At 46.2% G+C, this 27535-nt stretch overlaps 1 protein-coding gene across 16 annotated transcripts in view; it reads right to left on the bottom strand.

Moving 5' to 3' along the window:
• B3GNTL1 (UDP-GlcNAc:betaGal beta-1,3-N-acetylglucosaminyltransferase like 1) overlaps positions 1 to 27535 on the bottom strand; it is a 158869-nt gene that overhangs the window by 100495 nt on the left and 30839 nt on the right. For 14 of the 16 annotated variants that reach the window (XR_009537400.1, XR_009537399.1, XR_009537401.1 and 11 more), the window contains 2 exons: positions 13384 to 13449; positions 3372 to 3467 (listed from right to left, as the gene is read on the bottom strand). Coding sequence is in view for 8 of the 16 variants with exons in the window: in XM_060132927.1 (XP_059988910.1) it covers positions 3372 to 3467; positions 13384 to 13449 (162 nt within the window). In the remaining 8 variants the exon portion in view is untranslated. Of the gene's footprint in view, positions 1 to 3371; positions 3468 to 12137; positions 12216 to 13383; positions 13450 to 27535 lie in introns of all 16 variants that reach the window. The other 2 variants (XM_060132931.1, XM_060132930.1) reach the window with 1 other exon arrangement.

Below are 27535 nucleotides of genomic sequence, written 5' to 3'. Positions count from 1 at the left end.
GGGTGGAGACGACCATCTACTCGCCCAAGAGAGAGGCCTCAGGAGGAACCACCTGCTGGCACCTTGATCTAGAACTTCCAGCCCCCAGACTGTGAGAAATAGCTGTCTATTGCATTTGTTATGGCAGCCTGAGCAGGCTAAGACACCAGGGAAGCACGGATCCTGGAGAGAGGTGCAAGGGCAGCTGGGAGCAGGCGTGGAGGACAAGGACCAGGTGGGGCTGGGCTGAAGGGGGCGCCTCACCCACTCCTGCTGTCTTCCTTCCGCTGTGAACCTGAGCACATACTCCAGGGAGCCAGGGCTGGGCTCATTGGCCTCGGTAAGGACCCAGCTACCCATGCAGGCTGCCAGGGCCCCCAACCCCTCCTTGGAGCTGCCGGGATCCCCCAGGGGCAGCCTCTGAGGCAGGGATGGGGTCTGGCCTTGCCTCCCCTTGCCCCCCATCCCCATCCAAGAGATTCAGGTCCCTTGGGAACAGCCCCGCGCTGAAGGTGTAAAGTGGGCACTGCCTAAAACAGGTGCATTTTCAGGCTGGCACAGGCTCCAGGCCATTTGTCCAGACAACTTTCCACCTCTTGGTTTATTTGGAATTAGCAGAGTGTTAATTTTATAGTACTCTGATTCAACTTTGTGCATGGTGGGTATCTAATCAGACATTCAAGTAGACACACAAATATCAAACCAAATTACGCTGCTCTCCACCTCACAAATGTGACTCAATTTAGACTATGAACAAAGACCCCACAGAGTGCTGGTGATTTCGGTGACTGTAACAGTTGAGAAATGGCTTAAATAAGAGATATCTTCTTTCACTTTATTTTGAGAAACTTTATACTTTAATTTCCCCTGACTTGCTAAAGAAAAAGACTGTTTAGGAAGACCCTACCTTAATTATTTCTATGATGCTTAACAGTAAACAGTTAAGTCTGCCCTCGGCTCAGAACTTGTATTTCTGGCTGAGAATGTGCTGCATGTAAATTATACCCTCAGTGTTCAGTCACACAGTTTCTGTGTGACTCACCTTCTCCCAGAAAATCCAGCACATGGCAGAAGCCAGCTCAGCAGTTTCTCTCACGCAGCCACCTCTACACTTACACACAGACCCTCTAATACTTGGGACTGAGGTGAGCGTTTCCAGAGCCCCCTTGCAGGTGCAGAGCTGTGCATCTGAGGGGGACCCAGGGCTGACCGCAGGCCAGGGGATTCACACTCAGTGGGACATTTTAATTTCCCAGTTAGGATATGAAAGCTCTTACTAGCTCTTCACTGAGGCGGCTGTGATTCTTTGTTCTGAAACCATCAGTGCACGTCCTGGGAGGGCATCTGTAAACAGGTGGTACATCCCAGAGCCGTGACCCGCGGCTTGGACCTGCTCCACAGAGGGAAGGACCAGGAGAGGGATGGCGACAGGAGTCACAGACCCAGTGCTTATTCTCCATTCGCCAATGATGGTTTGCACACTCATATCCAAATGCCAACTGAGATGCAAGGGGTACCCAGAGCTTGTGTACCCAGAGCCCTTGGCCCTCTTCCCAACTCGGGATGCTAAGGTCGAACGCTTCTCCTTCAGGTACCTTCACAACCTGGAGAGAAGACTCCCTTCTGCTCAGAGGCCTGAAGCTGTTGTGGACTCACAGCTCCACCAGCTCGTGTGCCCCGCCACGCGGAAGGACACCCTCCCGACAGCTCTGCAGCAACCCGACGCTCAGTGGCTGTCGGTGATCCAGGGCCGCTTGGTGCAGACGGGACAGAGCTGCAACCATCCCGCATGACTGTCAGCATCAACTCGTGAGCTCCCGCACCAACAGCAGAGACCCTGCCAGCTCCGAGGAGGCCACGTGGGCCACATACACCGGCCCTTCTCCATTCCTCACGGCTGGGGGAGCAGCAGTGACTGAGCCTCTCCAGTGCCCTCACTGCCCTCACTCGTTACTAGTGCCCCTATTATTATTACCTGTTATTAGTGCACCACCTGTAGCTATTAGGCCATTACTGGAATATTCATCTCAAAATGGGAAAAGTAAATCCAAATGCAAAAGTGCTTTTTCTGTGTGTGGACCAGCCTGAACGGCATAGAACTTAAAAGCTGGTGAAGTCATTTTGATAACAGAAGCAACTGGCAAACCCAATACTGAAGAGGAAAGGGTAAATAATCTCGGATTATCCAAAGAAGCATGCGAAACAGCCCCACAAAAGGAAACTCTCAGGGTTTCTTCTGAGTCACTTTGAGTTCAGTGAACAGAACACCTGATGCCATAATCACAAGCAGCTCTAATTTCAGAAGCTGATTATCACTATAAATCATTCCCTTATACCAAGATTTCAGTTTTCAAAATTCAGAGTTTAGAAAAAAGCACTTCATTATATGGCAGGATCACAGGAAATCGCAACGTGGGACAGACCCCAGCACCTCACTGGGGGGAGAATATTTCCAGGCCTTCTAGAGCTACTTCCTGGTGGGCTTTGGGGGGCTGCTCCCCACTCCTCCCCCTCTGACTGGGGCCCCCACCCTGAGGAGCACATTTCTCCGGTCTTGGGTGGGTGGGGGGCGGGGTGAGTCCTGGGAGCAGCTCGTCCAGCAGGAGGAAGAGTCTGGAGCATCTGCCGTTGGCGGGGCACCAGGGCTGGGCCAAGAGGCAAATGCAGCAGGCCTGGGCCCGCCCCCAAGAGCCGGGGCTGTTTTAAGTCTGTTTGGGGTGATTTGCTACAGAGCATTAAGCGGCTGCTGGCACGCTGGGGCAGTGGCTGGTTTTCAAAGGTGGATGAAGAGAGGATCTTTGGTTCTTGTCCTCACTCAACACCGCATCAACACACGGTCGTGGACCCACCCGAAGTCCCGTGGATTTCGGGACCCCACAGCTGAGACCGAGAACCTCTTCCTGGCCTCCTTCTCCAGGCCGTGGCCCCGCTCCTGGTGGCTTCTAGTCTGATTTCAGCCCACGCCCTCTTCTAGCTCCGAGGGCTCCTGACGTCTGCTGACCAGCTCCACCCACACAGTGCATCTCAGCTCATTCCCCCAGACCCGGCCCCCCTCCAGCTGCCCTGCTCGGGGACGGCCCCGCCCCGCCAGACACTCAGGCCTTTCCTGGACACCTCACCCCTGCAGCAGCTCAGCGCTGCCCGAGCCCTGGCCTCCTGCCCTCTGGATCCGTCCGCCTCAGCCTACGCGGCTGGCCTGGGGGTGCCCCGCACACCTGCCCTCTGGCTCTGGCTCCGCCCCAGGCCGGGCTCCTCTGAAACGCTGTCCCCCTTCTCTAGGGAGCGCCTACCTGGACTGTGCCTTGAGCCCAGGAGGCAGGCAGACACAGGTGCTAAGGGCATGAAAAGCCCCTCTCGGGGATGCCGGGGCCAACTGCAGGCGGCAGGCGTACCTGGGTGAGTAGCTGGTCGGGCGCCAGATGGTTGATCCACCGCGTGTATCGCTCGGTGGAGTTGGGGGGCTCCCTCCTCACTTGGCAACCGATGATCTGTGAAACAATAACAGATAGGACTTAAAATAAATCCGCTGCAGCCGCTGGAACAGCCCTGTTTCCCAATAACTTTCTCCTTCCAGCCTCTAAATAAACAAGAGTCACAGCCCTAACAGCTCACTTCCCTGGCCGCCTCCCTCTGTCTAGGCTGCCACAGCAGCCCCCCGCCCCACGACGCCACCAGACGGGCACACCCCATCCCAGGAAGAATCTGCGCTAGCTGCCCTCTAAGTCCTCTTCCGTACCCTGCATCACCACCTCCTTCCGCCCTTGGTCCTGGAACCCGGCCCTGCCTCCTCCTGGCCATGGACACGATCCCCTCTCCGCATACCCAGCTCTGCACGCTGCCTCTCAGCAGCCCTGTCATGCTGTCTGACAGTGCCCCAGCACCTAGGGAAGCCCCCCTGCACGTTCTGCTGGGGTATCTGCTTGCAGCGCGTTTACACATCTCTGAGACTGCTCAGAGGTAAAAAGGTCCGGCCCTTTGGTCGGTGAGGCAGGTTTGGAGAGAGGCTGGTGTCTGCCGCAGATACCAGGGGTCCTGATGCTCAGACACCAGCAGCCCCAGGGCTCAGAGGCAGGGAACGGGCTGGTTTCTGAGGGAGGGACCCCTCGCAGCAGCAGGAGGGGGCCTTTCTCCTCCTTTCTGGCTGGGGGAGGGCAGCCGGGGTGCCCGTGGCAGCAGAGAGCCTGCCCCTTGGTGAGGGTCCTGTAAGGCTCTCAGAGGCTGGCTGGCCTTGGGGAAACGACACTAACCTCTAATCCCCTGGCTGTGCCTTCTCCACCTCCCTGACAGCCGAGGAACACAGTGAGGAAGGTCAGAGTGGTCGGCAAACCTACATCACTGCCCAAGTCACCTTACTGAGAAACTATTAAAAGTCACCCCACAATATTTGAGTTTCTGAAATCTTGCTCTAATATACACAGCACGTACACATGATGACTAATTTATATTAATGCAGTTATGCTACTGAAGAGTTTTGAGAAGGTTTTTGCTTGCTTTGCTTGAATTTTGTTGTGTGGTTTTTTTTTGTTTGTTTTGTTTTCAGTGATTCAGTTATACATATACATGTATCCATTCTTTTTTAGATTCTTTTCCCATATAGGTTATTACAGAATATTGAGTAGAGTTCCCTGTGCTATACAGTAGGTCCTTTTTTGTTGTGTTTTTTTTAAATTAAGCTTTTTTTTTTTTGAGAAATGGTAGATTCCCATGTAGTGTTAACAAACAATACACAGAGATCCCATGTAGCCTTTACACGGTTTCCTCTAATGGTAACATCTTGAAAAGCCAACACGTGGCCTCCACTGGGCTGAGGGACCCTGGGCGTTTCCACGGCCACAGGGACCCCTCGTGGTGCCTTTATAGCTGCGCCTCCCCCCCCACCCAGCTCACAGCCGTGAACCTGCTACTGCAGTGCTGTAGTTCTGTCTTTTCAAGAACATTGCATAAATGCAATCACACTGTGTGTTGCCTTTCAAGATTGGCTTTTTTCATTGGTGATTCCCTGGAGATTTGTTCCTTTTTTGGCTGAAAAATACTCCACAGCTCAACCCTCTACAGGACACCTGGGCTGTTTCCAGTTTGAAGCTATTACTACTAGTCTGCTGCACTTCACACAGGGGTTTTTGTGTGAATGTTAAGTCTTCGTTTCTCTGGGATAAACACCCAGGAGCGTGACTGTGGGTCGTATGGTAGTTTCATATTTAATTTTTAAAGAAACTGCTGTTTTCCCGAGCAGCTGCACCCCTTCCATCCCCACGGCAGCGAGTGTGACCAGTCTCCCTGTGTCCTTGCCATGTGTTTTATTCTGGCTTTTCCGACAGGTGTGTGTGTGGTACCTTGTCGTGGTGGTAATATGCACCCCCGGTGGCTCAAAAGGTTGAATCTCCTTCCAGGGGCTAATTTCTCATCTGCCTGACTTTCCAGGGAAGCGTCTTTCATGTCTTTCATCCATTTCCTGATTGGGATAAAACACACTTGGCCATAGGCCTGTATCTTTTTACAAACTGCTGAATTCTATGTGTGAACTTTTCATATATTTCTCCTAAAAACACATACAAAATTCAGCTGTAAATTAGAACAGCCCTTGAATGATCACCTTGCCCAGTTGCGAGGTACCACACCTAATCTGACCAAAGCGTATTTTTTTTAAACTGTCTATTCCATCTGTTTTCTGGCCTTGTTGACACTGTCTTGCATTTGATTGCTGAACAGGAAAGATTTTGAGTCAAAAAACAAAAATGTGGATCAAAGCTGTGAGGTAGAAATCCTGTTTCAGAAGTATTCCCAAACATGAAGAAGAGGCTTAACTTCTATACAGACACCCAGGCCCCGGCCCCATGACTGCTGCGTCATGAACAGATGCTGGGGGCGGCAGACCAGCAGAGTGCAGCCCAGTCCAGCCTGCGCCGAAAGCCACACTTCCAGCCAGACCGTGAGGGGCGGCAGACGTGGTCTTTCTGGGACATGAGCTGACTTGTGCTATTTCCACGGTGAGTGCCTGAGCCCCCTCCCCAAACCTCCTCTTCCATTCTCTGCCTCTGATGAAGGCTGAACCACGCTGGGTGGGGTCTCACGTGGAGGAGGAGGATTAGGTGAACACGAAATGAAGCTGGAGCTTTGGGGGCTGGCTGTTCTTTGAGGCTTTAAACACTGTGAGTGCTGGTCTACAAAGAACAAAAGTGAGGATATTTTGTTTGCTTTAACATTTTTTAAAAGAATGCTGGCCTGGACCACAGGGCAGACAAAGGCAAACCATAAAAAGAGGCACCTGCAGTGGGATGCCGAGCTCCTCTCCCGTGCTGTCTGCCCTGCCCTCACGCCAGACCACTGTGGACACCAGGCCAGCACGGTACCTTGTACACAGTCGGTGCTCAATAGACACAGGCTGAATGAACCCAAAGAGTGGGAGACTGAAAAAAGTCTTGAAGAAATAATGGTCAAAACTTTTCCAAATCTGATGTGGGCTATAAAACCACAGATCCCAGAACTTCAACAAAGCCCCCGCAGAGCCAACCTTTAAAAAAAAAACAACTCATGCTTGTACATAATAATCAAATTGCTGAAAACCAGTATTAAACAGAAGATCTTAAAAGGAGTCAGAGAAAAACACCTATTACACACAGAGAACCGAATATAAGGATGACAGCAGACTTCTCCACAGAAGCAATGGAAACCAGACAAGGGAGAGACATCGTTAAAGAAAGAATGACTTCAACCTAGAATTCATTAGCCAAGTACTATAATTTTCAAAAATTAAAGCAAAAGAAATATTTTTCAGAAAAACGAAAGCCAAAATTATTCATCACAAGAAGACTTAAATTACAAAAAAAGATGAAGGAAGCTCTCTGGGGAGAAGGAAACAACCTGATCTATACCAAGGAATGACAAGTGGCAACGACGGTAAACAGATGTGTAAAAGCAGAAGACATTTTTCCATGTGCAACTTCTTTATAAGATAATTGACTTTGGTAAAAATAAAAGCAAACGCTGTGGAGTTTACAGCATAAACTGAGTGGCACGATGTGACTCTGTAACCTTCTTACGCTCCCCGTGAGACGGCGCCACTTATTTCAAGTAGCGTGTGAGGGGTAAGAGGCGGACCCTAGGCCAACCACTGAAAAATAATGAAGCAAAGAGGGATAGCTGGTAAAGCAATAGTACAGATAAAATGGAATCATAAAACAAAACAAAACCAAAAGGTAGGAAAGAGGAAACCAGGAGGAAAGAGGCTTGACGCAAAACCCAAGCCGGGAGATGAAAACCAATTACATGCAATGCAGAAGGAACAAAGTAATAAAAAGCAGAAGTCAATAAAATAGAAAAGACAACAGAGAAAACCAGCGGGGCAGGGAAGGGACAAGAGTGTGGCCGTGTTAGGAGGTGTGCCGTTCTGGGGTAGCTTGGCTTGGACGTGGCTGGGATCGGCACCCATCTGCAAGATCTTATTCAGAAACTGAATTTTTTAAACTTCACTAACCTCAGTTCTTAATGGAAATGAGAACCGTTACCGCACACCCACACAGCAAACTCAAGTAGGGAAGTTATAAAATGAACCTGGGACCCGGCAACACAAATTCTGAGAGGAGGGCAGCCCACCCTCCCCACCCACCATCCTCATAGTGTTGCTAGAGGGTTCCTCTAAGCAGGGCTTTCAGAACCATGGTCTGAAGATGAAAAAAAAAAAAAAAGGGGGGGGAAAAGAGAAATGTAAGGCTATAATTTTATCAATTAGCTTATGAGCTGCCCTCATCGGCTCATATCTCCCAGGCATACTTATGAAATTAGTTCCTAATTTATATTTATGCATAATGATTACTAAAATATAAATTGAAATTAGATTTCATTAACAACTCCTATTTGTCTTATGGACCCAATCCTTAAAATACTTCAAGTGGATACATTTAGTAATGGAAGCAATGTTTTAATATTTTAAGTTAGATTAACAATTTTCCTTATTTCATACTCCCAAATGCTTCTTGTCATCAAAAATCTTTTCAAAAAAATGACTTTACTTATCGATCAACTTCTACTTACCTGGACAACAATTGCCACGAGGAAATAGGGCCATTCAAACACCTGCTAGTTCCTGAGAGGCTCACCTGTGCTTACTCGTCTGGAACGGTACATGTCAGATGTGGCTGGGGTGTGCGGAGGCCACACTCCACAAAACCTAAATGCACAGATGTTTGTTTTTCATGTGTGGTGGTCACATCAACGTGGGGCAGATGTGGAGGAACACAAGTTCTGTCGCTGTGATTTTTTTTTTTTTTTTGCGGTACATGGGCCTCTCACTGTTGTGGCCTCTCCCGTTGCGGAGCACAGGCTCCGGACGCACAGACTCAGTGGCCATGGCTCACGGGCCTAGCCGCTCCGCGGCACGTGGGATCCTCCCGGACCGGGGCACGAACCCGCATCCCCTGCCTCGGCAGGCAGACTCTCAACCACTGCGCCACCAGGGAAGCCCTGTGGTTTTTAACCTGAGAGACTCCTCCAGAAGGTAGGACATGAGCTGCCCTCATCGGCTCATATCTCCCAGGCATCCTGCTCCAGCACATTACTCTGGACCGGGTCCGTCTTCAGCAGGGCCCTTGCAGCCTCCCCGCAGTCCCCGGTCACCCTCCTGCCTCACACCCACCTTCCAAATACCAAGCATTCCCAGAGACCCATGCCTGGCCGGCAGCACGTCCCACCCCCCAGGCTCTATCAGGGTCAACCGTGGACGCAGAACCACCACCTGCAAACCCACCCCTGGGCACCGTGGGCCAGGGGCCTCCCCAGCCGATCTCTTGTGCTATGAGGCAGAGTTGGACCACAGGGCCCAGCACCAGGTTCCGTCCTGAGTGACTGAGCAAGGCCCCCATCTGCGCCCCACTTCTCCCAGCCTCCGCTGGGCACACAGACGGTGCTCGCTCCAAGGTGCGGTGAGGACGGAGCTGGAAGTGGCGCAGCATCCACCGGGCTTTAGATGCTGACAGCAGACCCACCCGCCTCCAAACCTCGTGCCAGCGTGAGCCCCTCATCGGCCCCTCAAACAGCTGTGCCCTCTCTGCAGCGCCTGTGCCACTACCAGGGCACACGCTCAGCCTGACCAATTCAGTGCCGCTCAGTGGACAGAGGCCGCAGCAGCTACACTCAGGGCAGGAAGAGGCTGCGCTGAGCGGAGATGAGGTGATGGCCCTGGTGCCACCTGAAGGCAGAAACGGGTCCACAGCTCCTGCTTCCCGCTTTGCATTCCCACCAGGCATGGTGGACATGAGCCTGTCGCCGACTCCGAGCCAGGCCAGGTCACTGAGGACCCCTCCCGAGCCCCCTGGAGACTCACATCGGGGACATAAGGAAGTCCTGCCATTGGCCTGTCCTGAGGCCACGGGGAAGGACCCACCCACGTGTGCTGGAAAAGCTCTGGGGTGCCCTGTACCTCTGCAAGGCGCTCCCTGCCTCCTTCCCACCGTCATCCTCAACACCTCCATACTCCTGAGAATGCAGAGCTTCTCACCTCTGCCCGTGCGCAGGTGAACCCCCAGGGAGGGGCCCAGACCAAACACAGCGGCTTCCCTGACCCCACCCAACTTCTGTCCCAGAGCGGATCCTTGCTCCAAAATGCTCAATAAGTGGGTGGAGAAATTCTACACCGGTGACGCCTGACACGTAACATCTCAGAAGTTCTGCAGAGAATATGCAGCGGCACAATTTATGGAAGTTGCCACCCTCATAATTAAATGGCTTTCTTGTAAATGGCCTTAAAGAAGTAATGACCAAGGACAAACATATACTTAGCATTCATTTCATTCTTTCCAAACAATGTGATATAATCAACAAAACCACCAACCAGCAACTGCAAATCACGATTTTTGTAGGTCATGACTTTTAAAAAACCTGGCACTACAGCAACAACCCTTCTAAAGCTGATTTTGTTCTGGTGCAACAGGACTGTGCCGAACCCCTGGTCTCGCTGCAAACCTGTGATGCCAGAGGGGGCACAGGTGCTCCAGCGCTGGGAGCAGAGTATCAAGTGCACTTAATACAAGGTTAGCAAGAAAAGCTGTAACCTAGAACTTTATAAAGGCATAAACCAATGTGTTTTAATTAAGATTAACTGATACTGTCTACATTTTTTCCAAATTCCTTATATATCCCTAGATTTCGAGGTCTTTGAACTTACACATGGAGAACCACCAAAAGTAACTTCACATGTGAACCAATCACACACAAAAAAGGGGGCGGAGGTGGACAATGTGTCTGAAAGTATCTCACTCTCTATAATATATACACTTGTTACAAAATTCTTCAGACAAAATTCTTTTTTCAATGTAGAATATATTCTAAGTGCTTGGAAACTGTGAAAATCACCCCTGACCATTTCCAGATCTGGGCCAGTTCTCAGACTCAGACCCACCAGCTGAAGGAGAGGCCCCACCCACGAGGATGGACCTGTGACGGCAGGGGAGATGCACCGAAGATGCAGGATCTAAGGCCAGGAGGGGACACTGATCATGTGAGGCGGCTGGACACAGGGCCCAGGTGACACCAGACCCATCATGCCCACTGGAGTAAGGGTCCACAAGTCAGGTAATAAACTGGGCTCATGGGCACACAGGTCCCACCAGTGACCACTTCCAGGTTCCTGAACGTGTAACCAGAAAGCACAGGCTTAGCACCCAGCTGAGCCTCACACGGGTTCCCTGGGGTGTGATTACGGGCTAGTGTAAGAGAAGGGGCAGGTGGAGGCCATCCCAGCCTCGAGTGTAAATCGAACACAACATCACATCCTGGGGGAAAAGCAGACACTGGGCTACCTTGGAGGCTTGAAGGAAGGGGGTGCTGGTCCCCACACACCCCTGCAGAAGCAGACGTCCCGCGCACATGCTGCATCGGCGAGTCAGCACTGGGACCCTTTCTGCTGTCTTCACATTGCTCAGTGGTCTGCACGCTGGACATTTTTGTCGTGCTGGCCACCGTGTTGAGGACATCCTGTGGCACCTGATGAGCAAGACTTTTGGGTCCAGAGGTCTGGGCACCGCAACACTACCTCTGAGGTGAGGGACCATGAAGAGAGAGGCACAGGACTTGGCCGGTCTCCTTGGGCCACTTGGGGTCCTGTTCACCCTTGACCATAGTTAAGAGTGGGGTCCGAAGAAGCACGGGCCTGCCATCTGGCCCTGAGGCTGCAGAGTCCTGGAGGAAGCTGGTGGCAGTCGACGATGTGGACACCTGCAGCCCCAGCGGGGCCGTCACAGCACAGACCCCAGGACCCTGTGACATGGAGCTGTGGGCCATTCAAGGTGGCGTGGCCAGGGCACCACGTGGCCACTCTGCCCACCAGGAGCTGGGTACTGTCAGACCACCAAGGCATGAGCTTGAGTGGCCTCACGGCCATGAAGACCACTCCACGGGTCACCCACCCATGGCTCTGACCTCTCCTTCAGCTGCACCCAGGGCCTCACGGGGCTGGTCCCCAGGACCCAGTGGTAGAGCAGGTTCACAGGCAGGCTGGCGTGGTGCACTGGCACAATGCCAAAAGGGACTGATACTGCAGCCCAGCCCCATTCAGGGCAAGGACACACACAGCCCCCAGGCCCTGGTGAGTGAGCAGGGGAGTCTGCTGCGAGGAGCAGACCTGTGAGACGCTGTGGGCGGACCTGGGGGCACTGGGGGTGGGCGCTGGGGTAGGCAGTGCTGGCTTGTTGGGCCAGAGAAGAGGCTGTGGGCCCCTCCCCGAAGGCTGGTCTAGTTACTACCACTCCTGACCTTCTGGTCCCTAGGGGACCGGCCCAAGGATTCCAGCAGTCCTGGTGAGTGAGGTGACACCAGCCCCCCGCCATCAGACCCAGGGCGTGCACTGGCCCCCATGATGCTACCTCGGCGAAGGGCCACTTCTCAATAAAGAGGCGGCTGGGCACTTCTGAACCTCCCTCACATCTAGCCTCTGGAAGCTCCAGCCTGAGGAGCAGTGGAGCTGCTCTCAAGAAGCCTCTCAAGAAGTAGCCGAAGGCCATTTTTATCTTCTTCCAGGCGTGTTTCAAGGACATGTTAACATTAACAACGGTTAAATTTAAGCAATATAAGGGCAATTACAATTCTGAGCATAAGAATCCTCAGCATCAAACTTAAGGTGTAAAACATCACCTATTCCATGAAAAGACGACAACAGGTTTGTTTACATGACAGCCAAGTCCCCAGTCACCGTCAGGTGTGCAGGGGCTGGGCAGCTGGAGACAGAGCATGAGGGGCTACATTTCCTAGAAGGAGAAAATCAGCGGGCTAAATTCACAGCTCCAAAATAAGGGGCTACTGGAAGAGAAAGAATTCATCTTGGGCGAACAAACGTCCTTCAAACTCCTTGAGAAATTGTATCTGAAGGAAGTGTATATTTGAGCCTTTGTCTTAACTCAGTACACGTTTCATAGGGTCCACTCTCTGAGCCCTGAGCCCTGTGCCATGAACAGGCTTTTTCCTTCGTGAAGGCCCAGTGGCCAGGCAGTCAGACCCCGAACACAGTGCCCAGGAGCCCACGAGAAATGCAGAGTCTCAGGTCCCACCAACACCTGGGATCAGATCCCAGGGGCTCATGTGCACTGGAGATGCTTTAGTGTGTGGACATGGCTGGACACGGCACTGCAGCAGAAGAGAGCAAACCCGGAGGCTGTTCCCAGGCAATCAGACACCATGTATCTTAAGACAGTTCCAGACCTTTCTCCTTCCCACTTTCAAAACCAGTGATCACCACAGTAATTCAAAGATGTTTTTACTAAAATTTCAGCATAGAGATCTGAGCAGTGGGCTCTGTGGTCAGACACCAGCTCTGGGATTCAACTGCCTGGGCCACCCCCGACCCTGAGTCACACGGGAGCGAGGAATCCACGGGCCCGAGATGCTCCCCCAGGTCCAAGTGGCTGGGAGACGCTCCCTGAAATGGGGCTCCTGTGGGGGGAAGTGAGCTCTCACCCAGCGAATGCCAAGGAGGACGGGTCCTGGAGAGCCTGGCTCATGGGGGCCAAAGGGGAAGCCATTCGAAAGATGAGAACGTAGTCTGAGGTTATGTAGCTAATGGAATTTTTTTTTTTAACTGATATATCCTACAGCTCTCAACCTGTGTTTTCATGTCCAAGGTACACAGCTTCTCAAATGCTGATAAAACCAAACTAAACTAAACCAAACCAAAAAAATACTTTGGACCCATTTGAAAGTAACCAGTGCTACCCAAAACAAGAAGCACATTTTCCTTCAAAGGAAAACACCCTTGAGTGCGCAGACACACCAGGCACACATCATTCTCCAAGGGGGCAGTCTGATTACAAACTGACTCTTCCTATCCTAAGGAAGAATCTTAATCTAAAAAGCTGTAATGGCAGTTCTACCAAAAGGCATAACAATGCAGCAGAAACATGCAGAAACATCCGTACTCACACTTGTTGGGTGTCGCACAGCAGCTGCGTGTTGCAGCCTCACCCTCTGAGGCATCATCACGTCGTCCTGCAGGAGAGAACACATTTTAAACTCCCTGGAAGCAACTCTGACAAACAAGCAAGAAGACAGACAGCCCGACAGCAAAGTAGGCAAGAGACCAGAACAGGCAGTTCAGATGCTTCCCAGCAGTCCATGACCCTGTCAGTCGGCCAGGAAACGTGAGTACCCAGGCTGCAGTGTAGGACACGCGGGAAATTGGACAATTCCGGCCAGAACTCACACGGCTGGCAGGGATGAGGACCTGGGGAAGAGAGTGGGGCACGTCCAGAAAGGTGGAGACTCAGATCCCTAAGACCTAATAACTTCACCACATGGGCAGAAAAAGTCTTACACGTATGTACCAGAAGAGATGTACAGAACATTCACCACAGCGTCATTCAAATCGGGGAACAGCCCGATGTTCACAGATACCAGCACAGATAGATAAATTGTGCGCATTTCTACAGTCAAATACCATTCAAGTGTGAAATTAAACAACAGCTACACACAACATAAATGAGTTGCACAGACATAATGCTCAGTGAAAGAGGCAAGACAAAAGAATATACATAGTATTATTCCGTTTATTTAAAACTCAAAATCAAGCAAAACTAACCTGATTGTTTACGAAATATACACTTAATACGAACTATCATAAAGAAAAGCAAGAAAATTATAATCCCAAAGTCAGAATAGTGATGACTTTGTGGGGAGGGAGTCAGGGTGTACCTCTAAGGTATTAGCAATGCAGTACTTCCTGACTGAGTCATAGTTACACATGTATTTACCTCCTAATTAATCTTTAAAGTGTACATGTATGTTCTGTGTATTTTTCTATAGGTACGTTCCATCTCACAACTTAAAAAAGTGCTTTAAATTGATAAAAAATCAAAAAGATTTCAGTGTTTTATTTGTACAAATATGCCCACTATGTCATTGGGAGGATATTTATCTTTAAACTGAGCAATAAGATAAACTAAAAGAGCTCTATTTGTATCTCTTATTTCTGCAAAATGGCTTCATGAGCATTGTGCTAATCAAACGAGCTGTGGATGAAGTAAGCTGAGAGGAAGCCTGTGGCTAATGTGAGGAGGTGGGGAGGGAGGTGCTGAAAGAGGAGGGGGGAGGAGGGGGAGGAGGAGGAGGGGATGGGGAGGAGGGGAGGGGAGGAGGGAGAAGGGAGGAGGGGTAGGGGGAGAAGGAGGGGGCAAGGGGGGGAGAAGGAGGGGCATAGGCAGGGCAGGGGCCCCTCCAGGCACAGCAGCACCCCCAGCAGGCAGGAAGCAGGTGTGAAGGTGGGAACAGAAATGCAGGGAGGAAGCTGTCAGAACAGGAGCAGAGAAGCCGGCTATTCCGGGCCTGAATCCTTCCCTGGCTCCCATCAGGAACATGCTTGCAGGCATGTGCCTGGTCAGCCACAGCTGGGAATCTTAAAAAGGAAAACAAGGAAAATTGAAGCAGAAAAGGGTGGGTGATGTGAGGAGGATAAAAAGAAGTTATGCTAGAGTTTAGCCTATTTCTCTCCCACAAAGGGTATAGCAAGGCAGCAGGGCAGAGACAAAAGCAGGAAAATTTCCCTGAAAGGGAAGGTCTATTGATCAAACTCTTGAAAAACGGCCCTGTGTCTGGTGGCCTCACGCAGAATCTTACAAAGTTCTGAGGTTTCCTAAACCAGTCCCGACTCCTGGTTACGTGTGGGAAGGTGCACAAGTCTGCACAGGACCAGGCCAGTATTTCAAAGAGAAAGTGGGGAGAGTAGAGGAAGCCACAGTCGGGGTCAGGGTTAGGGTTAGTCTCTGCTCACAGCGTGACCTCCTCCAGGACGCTGTGCAGTGGCACCACCACACATGCAAGCCCCACTTCCTCCAAACCCAGGCAAGCACCCCAGGAACCACACCACAAGCCTTCTGGCCTCTAATTCCCACACTTAGTGGCACCAAGATGTCCACTGGGATGGGGCGTCTTGTGTGGACCAGCTCAGCTCCTGTATTTGGCTGGACTTAAAAAATATTTGTAGAACAAATGAAGCGTCTTCTCAGGACTGAATTGTATTTTCAATCCACCTCACCACTTACAAAACACAACACTCTTTTTTTGATATTTATCACAATCTTCTATAGTTGGGAGACAGAGCAGCTAATATTATCCCCATTTTGTAGCCAAGGAAACCAAGGTTTGGAATCGCTACGGAACTCATCCAAAATCTCATAGCAATTACATGTCAGGGTTAAAATTTGAACACAGGATCAACGGAGGGTCCAGTATTACAGTTCAAGGATCTACGTACGCAAAAAGCAAAACTGTCCAGAAAGTCTTAGCTCTCAAGAACATTCTAATATAGTCTTCCATCACCTCGTTTACCGGAATCACCTCTGCTGCTGGGTGTCTGAATAAAGTGAACATCTGCAAGTATGAGGAGAATACAGAAGACATTTAACACACCCCTGACCATCAGCTGAGAAGGTCAAGGACGAACACACTGCAAAGTGATAGCGTAACAGAGTAACAGACTGTCTCAGCTGCACAGTGACTCTGCAGATTATAGATAAGCTCCTTGTTCTCCCAAGACCATTTTGAAAGAGGAAAAAGTTGCTGAAAGATGGAAGCATGAAAAGATCTTTATTATACATGAAAAGTGATGTGATATTTTAATAACAAGCCCAGATGTGTTTCTGCTCGTGGGCTGTGATCCCACCACCTTTCACCGGAGGCCATGCGTATCAGCGCCCGTCCCAGGGAGGGGCCTGCCCTGGTCAAGGTCACTGTGCTCACAGCTGGTACCCCATACCAGGAGCTGGTTTTAATAAAAGTCAGCTGGTATCTGAAATGCAAATAGGAGGGGGGCCTAAAGGATGGATACAAAGGGTCATCAAGCATGAACTGCAAAAGCCCAGAGTCTGCATGTCCTGATCCCAAGGTGTATCTGCAGATGGACTATCCTTACTACAGGAGGGAGGGTTCAAAACCTCCATATTTATGGAGTATGCCTAAAGTATGCAGGATTCCACCATGATAACCAGGTAAGAAGTGTTCTTGGCAGCCAAGGGAAAAGCATTTTAATGTATTATAAAAAATAACACTAATTCAAGATGAAACACTGTTTCCTTTCTGACCATAAAAACATTGGGTAGAGAAAAACTAATCTAGGCAAAGAATTTCAGAGTTAAAAGAAACCTGCATCTTTGAGTTCTGCAGCTTCTGAGTGGAGGGTGGTCCTGAGGGAGCGAGTCTGTGGACTCCCAGGGATGACCAACGCCCAGGATGGGTGAGGGGCAGGACAGACCACTTGCAAATGAAGGAAATAATAGTCTACAGCCAAGAAGATCTTCTGTGGAAGAAAGCAAAGTTGATTTTTTTGTTTTTGTTAAGTCTTCTTATGCTTGACATTTAGACAAATAGTATTTGAAGACAAAGATAGAAATTCCCTGGTCAAACCTCAGCCGCAGGACCCACACTCCAAACAGAGGATCCTGAAGCACAGGGAAGAGAACGGAGCAAACCCAACCCACACACTGAGAGCCTATTTCCAAAGCACGGTGTCAAGGGACTCACATACGTGACCTGCCTACGTTTTCCCAAACTCTGAGATACGTAGGGGAAGTAAGTCAGCTCGAGAGAAGTTGTCCGCCCGTGATTTTGCTACTTGGCTTGTACGGGGCAGGGCAGGACCCACAGGCAGGTCAAAATGCCTCCAAATCCACTTGCAGAAATGACAGGCTAATGGCACACAAATAATCCTTCTCTGTTCAACTAAGAAAGCTGTAAAAGATATTGAAAGAGTCTTAAACATAGAGTTAACAAGATTGTGGGGAACTACTGGGCCCAAGTCTCTGAGAAGCATTAGCCGAGAGAGGAAACAAGCCACTTGTACCCTCAAGTCCTCACTGATCTACAAGAAACAGCTGAAATTCCGACCGATGGTTCTGGTAACCCTGCGAGGCTGCAGGGAATGGAAATCAGAGCCAAGTGTCTGCTCAAGACTCAGCGGGGTGGGGGTGGGACTGCTATTCAACGACAGCACTTCCTAGCTCAGGCCATGGCAGGTTACCTCCTCAAGGTAAGAGGTGTGTGAGACACGTAGCCTAACAGGGCCTGGGAGCCTCAAAACTGGATAACAAGGGTCCCAGGATGGTGGTTCTCCCAGGCACCTGGAAGAAGCAAAGGAAAACCTCTGAGGGAAAGAACTTCCATTCAAGGCCTCAAATTAACTCCACAGAGAAGTATTCAAATACAACGACCAGTACACAAAGATAACTGGGCACATAAGTAAAAACACATGAAAGAACAGATAATAAAAGACTTCCCAGAGCAACCATTAAGAAAATAATTCAAAAAGAGTTAAAAATCAATAATTTATTATAAACAGTACACTAGAAAATATCTATTTAATTTTTTAAAAAGGGAAGCAGTAAACAAAGAACAGAGGAACAAAAATAATATGTCATAGAAAATAAATAGCAAAATGGCAGGCATAAATCCAATCGTAAAAAACTTAAATATGTGAATAAATTGAAAATTCTAATCAAAGATAAAAGTTGTCAAACTGCAATTTAAAAAAAACACACAAAAACAAAACAAGTTCTACTTATACGCTATTTATAAGAGGCAAAATTCAGGTTCAAAGACGCAAATACACTGAAAAGTGAAAGGATGTAAAAAGATACACCAAGCAAACTATAACCATAAGGGAGATGAAGTAGTTACACTAATACGGGGCAAAACAGACTTTTATTTTATTTTTTAACATCTTTATTAGAGTATAATTGCTTTACAATGTTGTGTTAGTTTCTGCTATGTAACAAAGTGAATCAGCTATATGTATACATATCCCCATATCCCCTCCCTTTTGCGCCTCCCTCCCACCCTCTCTCTCTATCCCACCCTTCTAGGTGGTCACAAAGCACCGAGCTGATCTCCCTGTGCTATGTGGCTGCTTCCCACTAGCTATCTATTTTCCATTTGGTAGTGTATATATGTCAATGCCACTCTCTCACTTCACCCCAACTTACCCTTCCCCCCTCCCCATGTCCTCAAGTCCATTCCCTACATCTGCGTCTTTATTCCTGTCCCTAGGTTCATCAGAACCTTTTTTTTTTTTAGGTTCCATACATATGTGTTAGCATACGGTGTTTGTTTTTCTCTTTCTGACTTACTTCACTCTGTATGACAGACTCTAAGTCCATCCACCTCACTACAAATAACTCAATTTCACAAAACAGACTTTAAAACAAAGAACTTTAATAGAAACAAAGAGGGACATTAAACATCGACAGAATGGTCAATCCATCAGAAAGATATAACGATTATAAATATTCATGTACCTAACAGCAGTGAAAAAACGGAAACAAAAATGAACAGAATTGAAGAGAGAAATAGACAATTCAACAATCAGAGTTGGAGACTTCAATACCCCACCATCAAGAATGGACAGAATAACTTGACAAAATACTGCACCATCAACCAACAATACCAACCTGCTGACTTCTCTCTGTGGACACCCACCCAACAACATCAACCTGCTGACATCTAACTATGGAACGCCCACCCAATAACAACCGACTACATACTGGACCACAAAACAGGGATCAGAAAATGTTAAAGATCTAAAAGCATATAAAGTGTGTTCTCTCACCACAACAAAATTGTTAGAATTCAAAAATAGCAGGATTAGGGGAAATCTACTACCAATATGTGGCTATAAACAACGTACTTCTACATGGCCAATGGGTTAAAGAAGAAATCACAAGGAAAATTAGAAAAGACTATGAGGTGAATGAAAATGAAAACATGACATGACGCAAAATAGCTATAGCAATTCTTGGAGAAAATGTTACAGCTGTTAATGCCTATATTAACAAAGAAAGATCTTAGGAGCCAACCCCCCAAAAAGAAGCAAACTCAACCAAAAGTAAGCAAAGGAAAATAAAGATTAGAGCAGAAATCAACGAAGTAGAAAAAAAAAAACAATTAAAATAATGGCTGTTTTTTTTTTAAAAACACCAAGAAATTTAACAAATCTTTAGCTAGACTGGAGATGAATACACTTTTTCTATAAAGGGCCAGAGAGTAAATATTTTAACTTTTGCTGCCACATACGGTTTCTGTCAATATTCTTTGTATTTTTTGGTTTTGCTTTGTTTTTACAACATTTTAAAAATAAAAAGACCATTTTTAGCTTAGAGGCTATACAAAAACAGTGGCTGCCAGTGGGTTTGGCCTGTGAGCTGTCATCTGTGGACTCCTGAGCTGGACAGACCTAGAAAAAGAGAAGACACAAATAACTAATTCAGGAGTGAAAAAGGAGACAGCAGTTCTTACCTCATAAAAGTTAAAAGGACTATAAGTAACTGCATGCCAACAATTTAGATGAAATGAACGAATTCCTAGAAAGACATGAATTACTAAAATTGACTGAAAAAATATAAAATCTAAATAGATCTATAAAAAGCCAAAAAAAAAAAAAAGAACTAGTAATTTAAAAGCTCGAAACAAAAAAGTCCAAGCTCAGATGGTGAATTCTACCAAACATTCAAAGAATAAAGAACATCCCACCTTTACAAAGTCTCCCAGAAAAAGGAAGAGGCAGCCAACTCATTCTCTGAGGCTCATATTACCCGATACCAAAGCCAGAAAATGACATCACAAGGAAAGAAAACTAAAGAACAATATCCCACATGGATATAGATGAAAAAGTCTTTGACAAAATAAGCAAACCAAATCCAGCAATGTATAAGAAGGATTATATACTATAACCAGGTGGGATCTATCCCAGAAATACAAGGTTGCTTTACCATCTGAAAGCCAATTAATGTCATAGATCATAGCGAAAGAAAGAAGAACAATCACTACATGATGATCTCAGTAAGCACAGAAAAAGCATTTCACAAAAATCTAATGGTCATTCACGATAAAAATTCTCAACAAAGTAGGAACGGAAAGGAACTTCCCCAACCCAATAAAAAGCATCTACAAAACCCCTACAGCTACATCTTAATGGTGGGTGATGGAATGCTTTCCCTGAGGTTGGAAACAGGGACGATATCTGCTCTTGTGACTTCTGTAGAGCACTGCAGTTCTGGTCAGTGCAATCAGGCAAGAAAGGGAAATAAAAGGCATCCAGATCAGAAAGGAAGAAACTGCCTCAGTTTGCAGACAACATGATCTTGTATTTAGAAAACCCTAAGGAATCCACCAAAAAACTACCGGAATTAGTTTCAGCAAGGTCACATAATATAAGATCAAGATACAAAAATCAATGGTATTTCTATATACTGGCATTGAAGAATCTGAAATAAAATTCAGAAAATTTTACATTCACAATAGCATCAAAAGAACGAAATATTGAGGTATAAATTTAACAAAGGAAGTACAAGACTTGTATGGTGAAAATTACAAAACATTGCTGAAAGAAGTTAAAGACCTAAATGAACAGGTAGACATCCCATGTTGATGGACTGGAAGACTCAATTCTTCAGCAAAGCAATTTTCCCCAAATTTCTGCGGAGTGGCTGGGCCCGTGAGCCATGGCCGCTGAGCCTGCGCGTCTGGAGCCTGTGCTCCGCAACAGAAGAGGCCACAACGGTGAGAGGCCCGCGTACCGCAAACAAACAAACAACAAAAAAAGATAACTATAGAGATCAGTAGAACATAACTGACAATAGAGAAATAACCTTTGCAATTATGGTTGGTTCAAGGCAGTTCAATGGGAAAAGGATAGTCTTTTCAACAAACTGCTAGGACAAGTGGATCACCACAGGGAAAAGGTAAATGCAGACCCTCATCACACACAAAAATTAACTCAAAATAGATCACAGACCTAAATATAAGAGCTAAAATTTAAAAATCTTAGGTAAAAAAACTTGGAGCAAATATTGGTTACTTTGAATTAAGCAAAGAATTCTTAGATATGAAAACAAAGGCACAAATGATGAAAAGAAAAATTTGACAAATTGGGCTTCTTCAAAAGTTAAAAATTTTGTGTTTTAATTTAGGTATAAATTTATCAAGAAAGTAAAAAGGCCACCACAAACTGGGAGAAAATATTTACAAGTTCTATATCTAGCAGTAACCAGTGCCACCCTGAAGACACAACATCCTTCCCGACACTGAAGATCTTTCATTCTATTGCAGAGGTGAGTGTTACTGGCATTCAATCGAAGGAGAGATCCTAAATGGAAGTCCTGTGAGTGACAACTGCAGAGGGATGGAGCTCACAGCGGGGGGAGAGCCGTTAAAATGGAGGAGAACAGAAATGACACTTTTCTGAAGCATTTCCACCCAATCCCAGTACCCTTTCTCTGTCTCAGGGCATCCTATATTTCTTCAGCTTTTGGAGAGAACTTATTAAGGCTATATACGAAAAAAATCTACAGTAAACAACATATTGTACTTAATTAACAGTGAAAGGTTTCAGCGCTCTCTTTGCGACTGCGAAGGAATCAAGAATGCCCATTATCATGATTTCTATTTAAGAAGTCACTGGAGACTTGAGTCCAAAAAAAAAAAGAATAAAAGATACAAAGCTTACTAGAAAGAGAAAAAATGATCGCTTACATAAAGAACCCAAAATAATCAACAGAGAAATATTAGAATTAAAAATGAATTTAATAAGGTTTCTGGGGGCTTCCCTGGTGGCACAGTGGTTAAGAATCTGCCTGCCAATGCAGGGGACACGGGTTCGAGCCCTGTTCTGGGAAGATCTCACATGCTGCTGAGCAACTAAGCCCGTGCGCCACAGCTACTGAGCCTGCGCTCTAGAGCCCGTGAGCCACAACTACTGAAGCCCGCGCACCTAGAGCCCGTGCTCTGCAACAAGAGAAGCCACCACAGTGAGAAGCCCGTGCACCACAACGAAGAGGAGCTCCCGCTTGCCGCAACTAGAGAAAGCCCGTGCGCAGCAACAAAGACCCAACGCACCAAAAAAAAAAGATTAATAAAGAGAATAGATGGTATTTATAAAAAATAATAATAAGCTTTCTGGATACAAGATCAATAAATAATTTCTTTATATGTACAAAATTTTTAAAAATGATGCCTCTTACAATAGTATCAAAAAAGATCAAATAACTCTTTGGTGAGAATGTAAAATGGTATAGTCACTCTGGACAACATTTTGGCAGTTCCTCAAAATGTTAAAATCAGAGTTACCATGTGATCCAGCAATTCCACTCCTAGGTGGAACTGAAAACATCTATCCACACAAAAACTTGTACAGGAATGTTTATAGCAGCATTATTTATAATAGTCAAAAAGTGGAAATAACCCAAATGTTCATCAACTAGTAAATACACCAAAAAAAGTATATTCATAAGATGGACTATTACGCAACAGTAAAGAGAAATGAAGTCCTGACACATGCTATAACATGATGAACTTTGAAAACATCATGCCAAGTAAAAGAAGCCAGTCACAGAGATCACACGGTGTAGACTGCATTTATATGAAAAGTCCAGAACAGGCAAATCCATAGAGACAGAAAACAGCTTAGTGGCTGCCCATGGCTAGGAGCTGGGGGAATGAGGGGGTGATTACTAATAGGTATGGGGTTTAATTTTGTGGTGATGGAAAAGGTCTAAAATTAGACCGTGGTGATGGTTGCACAACATTATGAATATACTGAAAACCACTGGATTGTACACTTTAAATGGGTGGATTTTTATGTGAATTACATCTCAGTAGAGCTGATAAAAATGTTTTTTAAAAAATCAAATACCAAGGTATTAATTTAACAAAGGACTTGTAAGCCCTGTGCTATGAAAACTACTCATGCCTTTTGAGGTAAATTAAAGAAGACCTAAATAAATCAACAAACATATTTCATTGTTAGGAAGACTCAATATTGTAAAGAAGTTAGTTCTCACCTAATTGATCTATAGATTCAATATAATTCCAGCCAAAATCCTCAGAGGGGATTTTGTGAAAATTAACAAAATTACTCTGACATTTATATAAAAATGCAAAAAGATTTTTAAAAAACAGCCCAAAATATTAGGTAGATGAACAAGAAAACATATAACATCAAATTACAGTATGTTCTCTAAAGCTACACTGTGGTATCGGCAGACAAGAGGACAGATCAATAACCCAACTGGACAGAACATACAGGCCAGAAGCAGGCCATACGCACATTCACGCTGGGCTAAAGACAGCATGCAGAGGGCTTTCCTGGTGGTGCAGTGGTTGAGAATCCGCCTGCCGATACAGGGGGCATGGGTTCGTGTCCTGGTGTGGGAAGATCCCACATGCTGCAGAGCGGCTGGGCCTGTAAGCCATGGCCGCTGAGGCTGCGCACCCGGAGCCTGTGCTCTGCAACGGGAGAGGCCACAACAGTGAGAGGCCCGTGTACCGCAAAAAAAAAAAAAAAAAAAGACAGCATGCAGATCTGTGAGGAAGGATACAAATCAGCCAGGATGCCTGTACACTGGAGGGAGCACAAACTGACCAGCCACTGTGGGAACCCGGCAGCATCCACTGAACACGGGTACACAGAGACATCCCAGTTCCACCCCTACATGTGCATTTGTGTGTGTGCACCAAGATATATGCACAAGGATTTCTTGGCAGCATTGCTCAAACACCCAAATGTCCAAACGGCAGAATGGATAAACTGGGCATATTCATATCGTGGAATATTAAACAGCAATGAAAAGGAGCGACTTCTGCTCAACACAATTTAATTTACTGTAAATTTTACAGTAAACTTAATGTACTGTAAATGATGAAACAAATAAAAATCTGAACATGACAAGGACTGTCACCAGAACCACTTCTATTCAGTGTTGCATGGGGGGGGTGGGGCAGTTGTCCCAGCCAGGATAATGGGCCAAGAATAAGGGATAAAGGCACACAGACCAGAGAGAAAGAGGCAGTCCTTACTCACAGGTGCCGTGGTCACTTCATAGTGAGTTCTGACCCCAAAAAACAAAAACAAGACAAAACAAAACTAGAACTAATAAGGTAATTTAGTATATTTATAGCAATACAACTATAAAACTGGGAGACGACTTGTTAATACCATTTTCAATAACACCAAAACTCATAAAATACTTGGGAAGTATTTTGTTAAATTTATGTAAGACCTGTATACTAAAAACTACAAAACATTTCCAAGAGAAATTTAAGAAGGCCCAAATAAACTGAGAGATACATCATGTTTATGTATTAGAAGATTCAATATTAAGATTCCCAAACAGAACTATAAATTCAATTCCAATAAAAATCCAAGCAGGCTTGACAAGCTGATTCTAAACTTTTGCAGAAATCCAAAAGACCTAAACAGATGTGAAAACAATTTTGAAAAGGAAGAACAAAGTTGGAGGACTTATAATACCTGATTTTTTCAATAGAACGACATTGTAGCTTTATCACTACAGCTGCTACAGTAATCAAGACAGTATGGATTTGGTATAAAGATAGATAAAAAGAACAATGGAACAGAACAGAGTCCAGAAATGAAATGGATCTATATTTCTTTCAGTCATTGATTTTCAACAAAAGTGCCAAGGTAATTCAATAGGGAAAGGATAGTAACAACCAGTATCACAGGGGAAAAAATGATCCTCAATCCCTACTTTACATCATACCCTCAAATTAACTTAAAAATAGATAACAGATCTAAATGTGTAAGATAAAACTATAAAACTTCTAGGAGAAAACAGATAAGAAAGTCTTGGGGTAGAAAACAATTTCGTAGGTTCTTAGATGGGACACAGAAAGCCTAATTCTTAAAAGGAAAAACTGGAAAATGGACTTTATAACAATTAACAACTTCTGTTCATCAAAAGGTAGTTTTAGGAAATTAAGAAGATAAACAGGCAAACTAAACTGGGAGAAAGAACTTACATACAGAATTTAGTTTTTATATCTAAAAACTCAATACTAAGACAAAGAACTTAATAAAAACAATAGTCAAAAGATTTGAACGGACACTTCACACAGGAAGATATATGCATGATCACTGAGCACCTGAATAAATGTTCGACATATTTAGTCATCAGGGAAATGCAAGCTAAAACAATGAAATAGAACTACATGCACACTACAAAGGCTCAAATTTAAAAGACGATTCCAAGTGTTGTAACAATACAAAACTACTGGAACTCTCGCAAATTGCTGGGGGGGGAGTGTAAAATGGCTCAGTCTCTTTGCAAGACAGTTTTGAAGTTTCTCACAAAGTTAAATGTACATGTATTATAGCACCCAGCAGTTCTATCTCTAGGTATTTACCCATGAGAAACGAACACAAATGTCCGTGTTAAAGACTTGTACACAAATTTTCACAGCCATCTTTACTCATAATAGCCAAATCCTGGAAAGCAATCCAAATGTCCATCAATGGATGGCTATATAAATAAACAATTCTGGTTTATCCATGCATTTGAATACACTACTTAGCAATAGAAAAACTGAATTATTGGTATAAGCAACAACACGGATAAATCTCAAAAACATATGATGAGCAAAAGAAGCCAACCACAAGAATATATACTGTATGATTCCATTTATATGAGGTTCTAGAACAGGGGGAAAATCTAATCTGTCGAAAGAACAGATAATTAGATTACTAACCTAAAGAAATTACATGTGTAGTTGCTTCAGGGAGTGGGGGAATGATTGTAAAGAGGCATGTGGAAACTGTTTGGGGCAATGGAAACATTCTAAACTTGACTGAGATGGTTTTTATACATTTCTCAAACTCATTGAATGTACACTTAAATGAGTGTACTTTATTAGATGTAAGTAATATCCCAGTCAAGTGGATTTTTAAAGTATAATGTCTCTAATAAAGTCAACTCAGTATTTAGAAAAAACTTAATCTGACTTCACTCCATGATGCTTTTTGAAAATATTATAATTCTGGGTTTACTGGACAAGCTCCATAGCAGAAATACCAGAAATGCTCACTATTATACATTACGCAACATCACCATCCTCATCCTCAGAACGTACTATTTTCACCCTTCTAAGTTCCCTTCCAGTCCCTATCTATACACATATATAATTTTTCTACAGCTATAATTATAGCATAAGAAGAATACAAAAATAACTTAGAATCAAACGTGCAATTTTACCATATATGCACACATTCAAGTCGTGCATTTTCCTCTGCTGACGGCACTTCCAACAGAACCCAGAACCCAAGTGCTGCCGACGCCCCACCACTGCTTCTTGCTCTGCCCCAGCTCCACCCCTTTCTTCCTGGAGCCCCGCCCCTGCCACTTGCTCTGTCCTGGGGGAGTGGAGGAAGGAATTACCTTCAGTTAGGAGAGAAGACAAGAATTCCCTCCCACCAGCAAGAGATTGGCAGGAAGGGGGGCGGAGGGAGTCTTGGTGGGAGGACACGCCCGGCACTGGCCCTGGTCCTGGTTCTGGTCCTGAGCCGGACTGGGGTCCACCCGGAACACATGCATGCAGAGTGAACCGCGCCCTCTCCGGGGTGGAATCCACACCATCTTTCCTTACAATTCTGCCTCCTCTTCTCTGCAAGCCCACCCTGGCTATGGGCTCTGCAGGGCAGGCAGCTCCGACGTAGTGCCCACCGGGGCCCAGGACACCCTGTGCAGGAGACAGAGACCTCTGCTCTCACAGCCCCCGCAGTTTGGTAAGACAGAGAGGGACAGCAAAACGAGCAGTAAGAGTCAGATTCTGCAATGGACAAGATGACCGCTCGGACCTCAGGAACACCATGGATGGAGTACCTGGGACAACACGGTCCAGCACTGACCTACCTGAGAACCAGAACGTGGGAAAATGCAAGCTCTTAGGTGGAGGCCACCCAAGGCCCACACAGCCCACGCTGGCCGCCAAAGAACCACTTTGGAGCTCATTAAAGCTGAGTCTGTCGGGGAGCCCAGGAGTGTGAGTGCCTGCAGCAGCGGGCCCCCAATCTCCGTCTCCAGCAAGCTCTCTCCCTGGCCAGCAGTTTCGGAACCAGTGCTGGGAAGGAGCAGCTGAGCAAACACCCGGGTCATCCCCCTTTTCTAAGCCTTAAAATGAAAGCACTCTGTACAAATAAAAAATATCTCAAAAGCTCACTACTGTCTGAGGCATCATTTTTTTAAAAAAAAATCAAGTTTAGTGGCACTTAGCAAGAGTAGAGCTTTCCAGGCACAAC

This window comes from Lagenorhynchus albirostris, chromosome 20, assembly GCF_949774975.1.
Source record: "Lagenorhynchus albirostris chromosome 20, mLagAlb1.1, whole genome shotgun sequence".
Classification (NCBI taxonomy): Eukaryota; Metazoa; Chordata; class Mammalia; order Artiodactyla; family Delphinidae; genus Lagenorhynchus; species Lagenorhynchus albirostris.
Note: the sequence above shows the minus strand (reverse complement) of the source record. Positions and strands in the feature narration are given on the sequence as shown.